The 12,662-nt window shown below is 32.7% G+C and overlaps 1 protein-coding gene across 1 annotated transcript; it reads right to left on the bottom strand.

Moving 5' to 3' along the window:
* Positions 1–8,812: 8,812 nt before the first annotated feature.
* LOC113872138 (probable galacturonosyltransferase-like 7) lies at positions 8,813–10,831 on the bottom strand. Its single transcript, XM_027509445.1, has one exon. It carries the CDS (start codon positions 10,525–10,527, stop codon positions 9,451–9,453), a length of 1,077 nt encoding a protein of 358 aa, XP_027365246.1. The 5' UTR covers positions 10,528–10,831; the 3' UTR covers positions 8,813–9,450.
* Between the last annotated feature and the right edge of the window lie 1,831 nt (positions 10,832–12,662).

Here is a 12,662-nt window from a genome sequence, read left to right as displayed (position 1 = left end):
TTTATTTTTAATTGGTTTTATAATCATTCAAAATTTTCAATTTTTACATCTTTTCAATTTTTATAATATATTCTAATGTTTCACATTTTAAAAATAGTGTTTTTTTTAATTATTATATATATATATATATATAATACATGTGGCCTACTAAACTAGTTTTTATATTAGTTAATATTATAAGCATTAAACTAAATTTATCAAAATAATGATTATCATAAGCATTGATTACCTATTACACATTTAAATGTTGTGAATAATTTTTTTTTAATATTTTCATAATTGAAAGTTTAAAAGAAATAATATAGTAAGAAATGATAAACTAATTGATATATTCAATTACACAATATGACTTAATTTTTTTTTCCCAGTACATATATTTCTCATAAAATAATCTTATTAGCTACAATAATTGTTATTTCAACTGAAGTGTTTTTTTTCTTTAAAAGATTTTTTTTCTTGCTTGGGATGGGTGAGATAGAATATGGTGTGTTGTTAGGTTTTCCTTTTGGACATCATTATTTTATATAAAATAGTAACTTCGAGCCCGACCCAAAATAAGAAACCCACTCATAAAAGTTTAACAGCTGTACCTCTGTGGGCCTATGTTTGAGATTCCACCATTTCCCGATCTTTGACCAAATGCGGAAAAAAAAACATTTAGAAGATTTTTGAGGTGATTACCAAACCAGCACGTGCAGTGCAAAAGGAGACGATACGCTATACCTAAGTCCAAGCCCAAATTTCTACCCTAATCCAAACAAAAAAGTTTAGACGGCACTAAAAAAAAGACACTTCTCGAACCAATGTTCACATTTTTAAAATTGGAATTGTTTTTTACTTCCTTCTTTTTTTTCCCCCATTTTACACTTTATTAATTTTTAATTTTTTTATAATATTCTTAATAATTTTAATTATTGAATTTTTATCTTCGTTTTAAGTTTTAGACTCAAAATTTTACTTTTTATTTTTATCAATATTTCATTTTTCTTTTTCACTACTCTAAGCTTTGTTGTTATTTTATTATTATCTTCTTTAAACATATTCTAAATAGTAATATTATCTAATTACTTTTATTATTTGAAATACTATAAAAAAAGCTTAATTTATTATTAAAAATGACATTTTTGTTGGTCTTCATTTACATGTGAATGTGGACACTCCTATAAAAATAATTTTATGCTTTCAAAAATTAATTTTTGAAATTACATTTTTACACTATCAAAAATTTAATTTGTACACTTTTATAAATAAGTTTATGAATTTTAGATTTTACACTTTTAAAGAATAATTTTAGAAATAAGATTTTATTCTTCTAGTTTCTATATTTAAGATTTTACACTTCAAAAAAATAATTTTTAAATTATTAACCATTTTCAAAATTAAGTATTTAAAATTATAATTCTATATTTTTTTAAATTTAATTTCTAGAAATACAATAACCTAATTTTAAAAACTAATTTTTAAAAGTATAAAATCTTAATTATAATTTTTTTATAAAAAAATTAATGTCTAAAGTGTGAAAACCTAATTCTAAAAACGTATTTGCAAAATTTATTTTATCATCATAATATTTTTTTAAGAAAAGTTGCAAATTTTTTTAACAGAGATGTGATAAAAAAATTGAAATACGCCTAGGCCGGCAATGTATTTATCTCAAAGTACCGTTTTTGGACAGAGCAGTTATGTTGCAATCCTCCATGCTTTCGAACTAAACCCACGGCGAAGCATTGTTCTTTGGACAACAATCTGAATTTAGCATATGTTTGGTTGAGATTATCTTTTAGTAAATAATAACAAATTATTAAATTTCAAAACTGTATTTATGGTGACTTGGCCAATTGTAAGGTATAGGTGTTCACATTGGATAAGTATTCTGCAAAAGATCGTATCATCATTCCAAAAAAAAATTGTCTGATTATTAATTACTTGCATGGAGCTTCCTTGTTGGAGGGGAGATTTCTTTGTCTCGAGTCATGGTTCTTAATGTTGTTGATCATGTTGAAAAACACACAGACTTCTCCATGCAATAAAAAAAATGAAATGAAGAATGGAACTTCTATTTATTTAAGCTATGTTAGGTTGAATTCAAATGTCATCATTTCTGTTATCATTTCCAGAATTCAGAGGGATAAACATAAAGAAAATTAAAGCCAATTCCACATTGTACTAGAGTCACTTTCTGAAGGTCGAGATCTAAGTCAACAGCGTTGTCACAAAGAAGTGATTGCACAAGAGAGCTGGGATCAGAATAACTGAGCCTGTCTCCAGTTTGTTTAGGTTATGTGGGAATTAATGGAAACTCTTGTCTGTGACCACCAAATTCTTGTCTCACATTGAAGGAAGATGAAGTAGAGTACAAAATGATTCTGTTTTATTTATGTACCCGATCTCAGGGTGTTGGCAGAACATGATTGTTTCAATGGGTAATTTGTATTGATTTACAACACAGAAAAACTCTCAGTAAAATTTTGTGTAATGTATAGGATGTTTGGATTCAAGTTTAATGCTTATAAACTTTGTGCATGTTTAGAAGCCTAATAAAATCACGTTAAATTATATTTCAAAGTAAAAACTATAACTTATAGCGTTGAAATGGATGGACGTACGATTGAATGAATTTGACGCAGAAACAAAACGTCCATGTTAATTATAAATAGAATCTGTATTTTACATTAACATCGTGTGTCACTTTCCATGAAATAGTGGCACTATCAAGCAAACAATTTTCTAACGAAATGAGTGTACAGTATGTCTTCTATACGCACAAAAACACACCCACGCGATAATGTATCGACATGAGATTACAGGCAACCCTACATTAGTAGTATTACCCTTCCTTAATCTGTGTCAGAGTCGTGGAATCAGCATTTCCCTCATGCTTGAATCAATTCAACGTTGTCTAAGGTGATATTAATTCGAGTGAGACAAGAGTGTGATTGGTCCCTTTTAGGAGGTCTATGGATGTTACCGAGATGGTCCCCTCCTTATGCTATCATGGATCATGGTCGTGAAGGACAACCTATTCCTTATTTTGGAGACGGAACTGGCAATAGACAAGCATGTCCTGTTTGGAATTTAAGTCTTTTGTCTTCTCTCGTGTTGCTTACATTGAATAATAATGACTAATATTTTTCAAATGATAATATTTTTCTTCTTAGTTATCATTTTCTTACTGCATATCATTATTAATTTAATGGGTTCTGTAATGATTATTTAAAAAATATTTATTCAAGTTGCTTACAGTAGTCCTACTTAGGTCGAACACTATTATTTCTGTTGAAGTATACACGTGATCTAAAAAAATATTGATTCAAAAATTGATAAGTATTTTTTTATTAAAAATAATAAATATCCATATGGCATTATTTAGTTAAAGAGACAAGAGAAAAAGATAAGAAAGAAATAGCACATTTGATATGTGTTGTTTTGTCACCAGCCATCTGTAAGTTCATTCATCACTGGATCCTTTGTTGATTTTTACCTATATGTTTTCCATCGTATCACTGTTACATCAATAGACAGCAAACAAGAGTTCAAGACCCCAAACTGTGTGTGACACATAATAAACGAGGAACTGGAATTTTTATAAATAATAAAAAAAAATTATTTGGGTAGGTTGGAGAGGATCCACAACTTTGACCGTGTTTGGAAGAATCCAATTTTATCGTCTGTAACCAAAGCCATAACCCGATATGTGCTTAGCACCTACACATGAAAAAGATATGAAAATCAAGATTGGATAGTTGGAGTTAAAACTTGCAGCAACCGGGTGAGTAAAGGTCTGCAATTATATCAGAAAGGACCTGCCTTCATTAACTGCTAGCTTCAGCCTTTTGGCCAACCATTTAGAAAAGCATTCATGTTTGTCATAAAACCTAACAAAGTTAAGGTCCATGCCCGCAGAAATTCAAACACTATTAACAGTTTTCAATGGAAGGTGTCCTTTCTTGGGCACCCCAGTTCACATGAGCGTTTTTCAACACACATACAGGTATGTTCCACGTGAATGAGGGAACCATGAGGCTGCTTTGTGATATTTTGGTGCTTATCTAGAGAGATAAATTTTGTAGCATGTGTGAATGTATGTTAATAATATATTAGAAAATTAGCTGTAATTCTCTTAAAATTTATTCAGCATGAAGCATTCAAAATGGATATACTTTGATACCATTATAAAAAAAAAAAACCTTGAATCGTCCTTAAAAATTAGCTCATGAAAAAAGTAGAATTATTGTACATAATAAAGAATATTATGATTATATTCTTAATTGAGTGTGGACATTTTAAATCCTATCGTGCAAGAAAAGAGAAGAAGCAACCTTGGTGGACCACGGAATGTTTATGGTCCCCGGAAGGCCAAATTAACTCACACCATGGTTTCTAGCTGTGAAGGTTCGAAAGGCCTCTTCTCTTTCTTGGATACTTTCATACTTGCTCCTTTTCTCCATTTTGTTTCTTCCCTTCGTGTTATAATGACCGCTCAACATCCTAGACTCTGAAATCAAATCTGAGACTGCTTCTAGGATTCTAGGATGCCAACCTTTGTGGTTCTAAAAGCAATATAAGCTATCTATACATTATCTCACTTCCTCCCCACAAGAAGACTACTGAAAATGAATCGTGTTACCATGAACTTGTTTACAGTTCTGTTGAAACTCAAATTGTTGACATCGTAGTTAACAATGTATACAATAATTTTTTGGAATATATATATATACAATAGATGTAATGAATGATATGATAGAAATGAAGAGGAAGATAGAAGAAAAGAGAGAATAAAAAATAGACAGAACAGAAGGTGATGAGAAAATATAAAACTTATAATTATTTATTACTTGTTTTATAATTTTTTTTTTATATTTATATTTTAAAATACCTTCTCAAAATTTAAAAAAAAAATAGCAAAAGTTGTCGCATTTAAGTTATAAAATTATATTTTATAAACTATGTAGGTCCATAATATAAACTTAAGGATGCTAATATGCCTATTTAATTTAGTTAATTCAAAATTACAACTCATGACAAGTGTTGTTGCAAGCTTCATTAAGTTATTTTTAAGAATTTAAAGGTGAAAAATAAAAATATTCTCACCGTTAAGTGTGAAAAATTAGTAAGCACCAGTATACTAATATTGTGACACAGTATTTAACAGAATACTATTGGTTCAAGCTGAAACCACTCAAAACCCTAATTGGGTTCAAATATGGCCTCCACACCAGCCTTAGAGTAAGGTGAATAAGTCCCTCGCATTAAAGTTGAAAATAAAGACACATTTGCGTGTATTAATAAAAATATTTTTATAGTTTAATATTTTATCATCACAATATTATATAGTAAAGTTCACACACACACACATATATATATATATATATATTCATAATTAATCAGTTACGCGTTGAAAAATAATTTTGGTTTATACTATCCACACATTTTTTAAAAATCAAGTTTGAGATAAATGTATCTCGTATATGTTATGTTGTTCCAGAAACTCAATACTGATAAAAAAAAAAAGTTTGTAAAATCAAGTTGATAATTCAAACACACATTTGAATTATCATGGACCTCATCTAAACTTTGTAATCTCCTGTTTGTACAAAATATGTTCATCGTAAATTGGGACTTTAATTAGTTATTAAATGTTTTTGAATATTACTTTATCACGGCCCAAATTTTACATTCACTTAAACTTCTCTATCTTTTTTATTATTATTACATATTCATCGTCTTCTCTGACTTTTTTTTTTTTAATCTTTTAAGGTATATATACACCCTAATCAATGACTACTATGCAAGACTAAAAGGTCTTCACATTTTTCTTCTTCGTCTCTTGCATTTCTCTTCATTACATAAGAAAAAAAGCATCTTCACACTTATTCTCTATTTCCTTATACTCATTCTTCCATTTATAAAAATAAAGAAAAATGTTCACATTTATTTCATTTGGATTTCTATTGATTCAAATAATATATTTTTTATTTTGTATTTCTTTCAGCTTTTTCTTAAATCTCTTTCCTCCTTATTTTTTTTACCATCCAAACGAAACAATAAAAGAAATATTTCCCAACCGCTCAGTGCTGATATGTAACAAAAATATTTTTTAAAAAAATTATTGCTAAAAAGGTCGCCATAATTTTATCAACTCTCTTTATATGGTTTTGATTATGTACCCTAGTCTTTAAGTGTTTTGCTATTTTGAACATTTCATAAAGGAATTAGTTGAAGCATCCACCTAAAGATGGGGAAAATGGTTTAAAGAAGTATTTGCCAGAATTGTTGAATTGCATTTCAATTAACCTTATTTAGTGGAACACGATATGTCAAATTAATACACATTACATATGATCAGCTATAAGTAATTTTGATTGTTGCGCCTGAAGTTATATGGTTTTCCCGGTAAGGCTGTAAGCAAATTTATTATAGAATAGAATTTTGTGCTCGAAAGGAAACCAGCTACACCGACTGCTCAACATATTATTTGAAGAAAGATTATTTATTAATTTTATTCTTAGCATGTAATGATTGATGGAGCCTTCTAGTTCACTCAAGGGTCCAAATTGGGTTTTTCAATATTTTTTTATCGTTGCTAATTTGCCATTTAAGGATTGTTTAGAAAGGGATCCAAGGAAAAAAAAAGGGGGAGGAAAATTAACTTTAAATTAAACATTATATTATTATTTTAATAATAATAAATGGTTAATCTATTAAATTTATGTTAACTTATCATTACATATCTTTTATGCTGAAAATTTATCAAATTAAATAATATTTATTTAAAATAAAAGAATTCACATCTCCTTCCCCAAAACAACTTTTTTGCCATCCAAACAGCTTCTAAATGTCTTACGAATTAGGATATGACTTCTGAACGAAAGACAAAGAAAACCAAAACCAAGAACAAATGAACCAGTGGATTAAGCTTGGCTATGGGCCTGAACCTCGCCTAATTACCCGCACCCAGGAATTGTCGTGAGAAATCTTCGCATTTTGCAGCTTTGCACGGCTTGAGCTTGTTTTATTTACCTTCAACTGGTTTAACATTAGATCCATGAAAAGATATGCATATTGGTATTGTAAAACGAATCGGTTTGCGATCCCATCCACATGAATTAACTACCTTTACCCACTGAAATTTTGGTGACAAGCAATTATAAAAAATTAATAATAATTTATTTCGTTTCATGCAGATGAGACCATTGCAAGTGCTAAGATACAAAAAAATAAATGTAAAAGCGCATAAAAGATAATAAAACTTTGAAATCGAATAGTTCAATTAGCTACATAATCAATTGATGCAATGAATTCAGATTGGCGTATGCTGTTAGCTGCCACATCATTAGCTTCGCCTCATCTATGTCCCAACCCTTCCGTGTCCATCTCCAAACATATGTTATTAAATCAAAATATAAAAATACTACATTTTTATTATAATATTTGTGGCAGCAAACGTGTCAATGTCAAAAAACTGATCATTTACCATTTCCCATACAATGTATCGTAGGCCCAGGCATCAGATGCAACGTCTTAATCTTACATTAGTAGTATATTATCTTAAATCCGACAAAAGAACTTTTTCCATAATTTAATTTACAATCCAAGTATCATAAGGCCCCCAGCTAGCAATGTTAAAAGCTAACGACGTTGCTCACATATGCATAATTTGGATATATTATTCACAACCTACTTTCAATTATATAATTTTTGACAAAAACAATCAAATGATATACTCCATTCTAACCGATCACATGTATTTTTCACGATGACCGCTTCTATTCCGTTCCCGAATACAATTTCAAGAAATAAAATACATTTAAAATGCACAATGAACACATGTAACCCTAAACTGCACAGAAGACTCCAAGTAACTGACTACGTGTGATTCCAAGGGAAAGAGGAATCGGTCCCCGCGCCATCTCATTAAGTAGACACTTACAAGCAACAATGACATCAGGCTCGGTCAACCCACATAACCATTGAACTTGATTTGTCCAACCCCTTGCTTTGCTTTCATCATAACTCTTTAAATGTGTTTATTTTTTTTTTCAAAAAAAAAAGGATCATCCATCCTTCGAGACTTGATTTTATTGTGGGGGAAAATTGAATAAAGAACAGGATGGTGTAATTAAAAGAGAGAAAGAATTGCCAAGTATACGTGGTGGTGCGGTGAAAAGGAGATAAAGAGTGAGACCGACACCGTAAGGAATGCATGCAGCGTGGGAGAGAGAGTTCACAAATGTTCCGCCGCTGCCACCGAAGCAGGGTGAGAGTCCGCGACCTTAGCTGCAAACGCAATCCACAAACTCATTGGCTTCAGCTGCCGGCAAGACACCCCCATGTATTAAACATAAGCATAGCCTGTGTTCTTCTTTGCTTCTCTTTCTATGTAAGACGTGGACAACAAAGCCATCTGACAATTTACGTGTCTTCCGCCTTTTGCTTATTACGTTATTAACTAAAAATAACTACAAAGCATAACAGTTCGACTTCTCTTCTTTGTTCCCTTTGACAAGTAGCGTACTAGCGGTGTACCAATATCCCCATACAAACACAAATTTGATTATTGAACAGTATGTTTACAAAAAAACAAAAAATGGGATAAACAAAAATTTTGCACATGGTCTACCGCTTCGCTACCCACCAACCTCAGTCACACCAAGGTGTATTAATCCGTAGGTCGGTCTGTACCGCTTAGCTGGAAGAACACAGGCAATTTCCCAGTAATCATCAGACACAAACCCAGACAGACACCAGTCACGAAACAAATAAATCAAATTTAACAATGACAGTTGCATTGATTTAAATTCAACGGGTCTATTAAAAAACACACTTATTATGTTCTCTTCCCACTTCCCACTCAAATTCAAGACAGCATAGTTTAATTCCCAGTGATAAAAAACGAACCCAAAGAGACACCAGCTACGAAACAAATAAATCAAAATTTAATCATGTTAGTTGCAGTTATTTAAATTAACAGGTTGTTGAGAAAGCACAATAATTAGGCTCTCTTCCCAATTTCCACTTCCCTAAAGAGGACAGAGTTTTTAATCCGTGTTCATTCATACCCCTACAGATCATCGCTCAACTTAAAATGACAAGAAGAAGAAATTAGAAGATCCACCCGTTCTTTCTTTATTATTTTATTTATTTTCAGAGCAAGAACCACAGAATCTAAGATAGAACAATTGAATACAAATGGCCTGAGAAACGAAGTCTAAATAAGAAGAAATACACGAAAAACTAGTGAAAAATGGGTAGATATCTGATCTGTTCACAGTAAGGAGAATAGAATAGAAGAGGGGACAAAATAATAATCAAGGAAGGGGAAAAAATTGAACCGAAATGAGAATTAAATTAAATGAAAAAAAGAGAGAGAAAGAAATAGACAAAGCAGTCGTGGACTGAAGCTGAAGAGAATTTACCGGCGACTACCCTTGCTTATGGCTGGTTGAACAATCAGTGCGTGTGTCCGTACAAATCGTATGGGGCCCACAGAGTATCGAGTGCGCATGGCCGTTTGGAGTCCAAACGGAGCCAGGGCTTGCCGCTACCGGACCAATGCAAAAGGCTAACAGGCCCAGCGTGCAGGTCCCGGCAACTCCCCTTCACGTTATCGCCACCCAAACCGTGCTGGTTCCAGCGGTGCTCAATGGGCGCCACGTGTCCCGCGAAAACCAGCAAAAACGGTGGAAGCGAGCCCAGTTCATAGATCCGATCGCTCTTCTGAATCTCCATCCACCTCTCTATCCGCCGCGTGTACCCGTTCCTCCTCCACCTCACCAGATCTATCACCATCACCCCTGTATTGAAATAGCACGGCCTTCTCCCCCGAAACGTCGCCGAAAACCGCGCCTCCGACCAAAACGACGGCGTGAAATACTTGCTGAAGTTCGCGTGGCAGTATTCCGGAGCTCCGATGGTTCTAGAACCCAGGCTCGTGCTCCACAGTTTGGCAATGTCATCCACCACCACCAGATCGGAATCCAGGTATATCACTCTCCCCACGCAGCTCTCCAGAAGATCCGCCAGGTAATTCCTGGCGTAGTTCAACGGTTGCTCCAGGGCTTGCCTGACCGAGGTCGAGATCAGGTTCCTCACAATCTCCGGATCGAAGTAATACACCTTGAACTTCAATTGAGGAAAAGTGGATTTCACGAGCGCCTCCAAATCGGTCTCCGACACCAGGAAGTGGAAGAAAATGTTCTCCGGGCACTGCGAATGCTGTAGGATGGAGTGAACGGCGGCGATTGAGCCGCGGAGGTATTCGAGGTCGAGAGTGATGGCGACGTGGACAAGGGAAGGGTCGCAGACGCCGCTCCAGTTGGAACCACATTTATCGGCATTGCGGAATGCGGAGGCTCTGCGGAAGGAGAATCGGTCGGAAGGTGGCATCTGAAGCGGGAGACGGAGGTAACCGTCGAGGTGGGAGGAGCGTATGGCTTCGGCAGGGTGGAAGGATTGGAGGGAAGGGGAGAGGAGAATGAGGAGCATTGCGGCGGAGAAGAAGCCGGAGAATCTCATTAACCACAACATTTGAACGCGGCGAAAGCGTCTTCTCTTGTTCTTGGCGTTGGAGTTGAAATGGAAGCGATCGACGAGAATGGAGGAGATGGAGTTTAGGGTTGCCTTTATGTCAGCCAGAGTGCTGAAAGGGGGAATAATGGAATGGGAATCGGTCCCTTTCTGAGTTGTGTCAATTGGTGTAAGGATGGCGTGGGCACGAAGCGAGAGAAGACGGAGAAGAATCCATGCTACTGCTATGGTCTTCTCTTCTTCCTCTGCTTCTGTTTCTTCCACTCTCTCTCTCTCTCTCTCTCTTTAACCAATGTTTCTCTCTTTCTCTGCTCTGCACTCTGCACCCTGCACCAACAATACTAATAAATATTAATTAATAATAATAATAATAATTATTATTATTATTATTATTATTGGAATTTGGAATAGGCAGCAAGTTGTATTACTATTGTAGTAGTAGCACGGACGGGAGCAGGACAGAGAAGGAGAGAGAGGACCTTTTTTCTTTCTTTCCAGCTTAGCTTAGCGTTTGGGATTGCAATTTCCACCATAGAAATGTCTCGCGGCCCCAGAACACAATTATAACTTTTAAGAGGGCACATTTTATAATTGCCTTTTCTTCTTCTTTTTTTTTATTTCGTTGCCAATTCTATTTAATCATAAATATCAAAAACCTTTCTTCCCCCATTATGGATTGGAAAGGCCTTCTACGAGCACCACCTGTCCCTCTCTTCCCTCCCAACTCAATATACTTTCCTTTCCTCTGTTGCCACGCTACCAATAATATTTACATTTTAAATATTGCTTTTTCTTCCAAATAATAATAAAATAAAAACTCGCGTTTTAGTGTTTATAAGTTTTTTATAATAATTTTTTAAATGTAATATATGACGTTTCGTGTGCAATTATCCATTTCATTTTAATACATTATACTCTCTAGACTCTACCTACTTTCACTCTGTTCATTTTAGACCGTTAGGCTTATCCAGGACACATTCTTAAACTGGTCTTAATTATAAACTTTATATTCCAATATATATTATGTTGGACGAAAAAATTATATTGTCTTTAAAAACGCGTTGAAATTTTTTAAAATACAAATTTCATATAAAATTATAATTAATAACATTTTAGTATGAATTTGTGTTCATTTAAATATAAATATAAATATATTATTAAATTTTTATATACAAGATATGTATTTTTTCAGAAAAAATAAAGTTTAAGCAAATACGTTCTCCGCAGTCTAATTTAAAAATGTCTAATATTAATTACAAATGTATCGGTAAAATATTTTTATTAAAAGTAAAAATTTATGAAGTGTTCTTCAAAGAATAATTTTCCCTCCCAACTTGTGATGCTCCAAGAAAATTTAATATTCTTTTAAGAAATGACAATAAGTATTTTTTTTATTTATCAAATACCTACATTTGATAAAATAAATACATACTTGACGAGATCTAGAATCAAATATGCATAAACAATCGCAAGTGAGAGTATTATAATATTCATATTTATTTATTCACACTATGCACATTATATATATATATATATATATATATATATATATATAATATAAATTTTTAGCTCTTTCTCTAGCTTCTGTTTTTATTAAACATTAAAATATTATATTTTTTTAATTTGATAGTTTATTGCATTATATTTGATGTTAGATAAATTGTTTTATTTATAATTTTATACCATATTTAATGTTATTTAAAATGCTTGTTATTTTATAATAATATTTATATTTTTTAGCACATCAAAGAACTATTATGATTAAATAATATCTAAGTAATGAAAGAATGAAGATTTAAGTATCTCAAGAACTAAAAAAAAAAAAAGAATAGTCATTGCCTACACATATAGATGCAAGTACTACAGGCATTGTCATCTCAATTTTCAATATTTGTTTACAGTTTTAAGATTTCACCTTAATAATAATCACGATGATAATGAAGTACAAGAATACAAAGAAGAAGAAAAAACATATATTTATATACGTAGCTTGTTTCTCAAATCAAAGCTTAAAACAAGTGTTTTCACGGAAACATTCTTACTCTCTCCCTTTGTATCCTACTATCCTTACAGTTTCAGACATTTACATTTACAAAGTTCGTGCACTTGAGTTTTTTTCTCGAGCAGTCGTTGCT

This window comes from Abrus precatorius, unplaced genomic scaffold (assembly GCF_003935025.1).
Source record: "Abrus precatorius isolate BTA unplaced genomic scaffold, Abrus_2018 Scaffold7, whole genome shotgun sequence".
NCBI classification, from domain to species: Eukaryota; Viridiplantae; Streptophyta; class Magnoliopsida; order Fabales; family Fabaceae; genus Abrus; species Abrus precatorius.
Note: the sequence above shows the minus strand (reverse complement) of the source record. Positions and strands in the feature narration are given on the sequence as shown.

What these genes read in the sequence shown, in the direction of transcription:
- LOC113872138 (XM_027509445.1), bottom strand. Translation starts at nt 10,527, where the DNA reads ATGTTGTGGTTAATGAGATTCTCCGGCTTCTTCTCCGCCGCAATGCTC.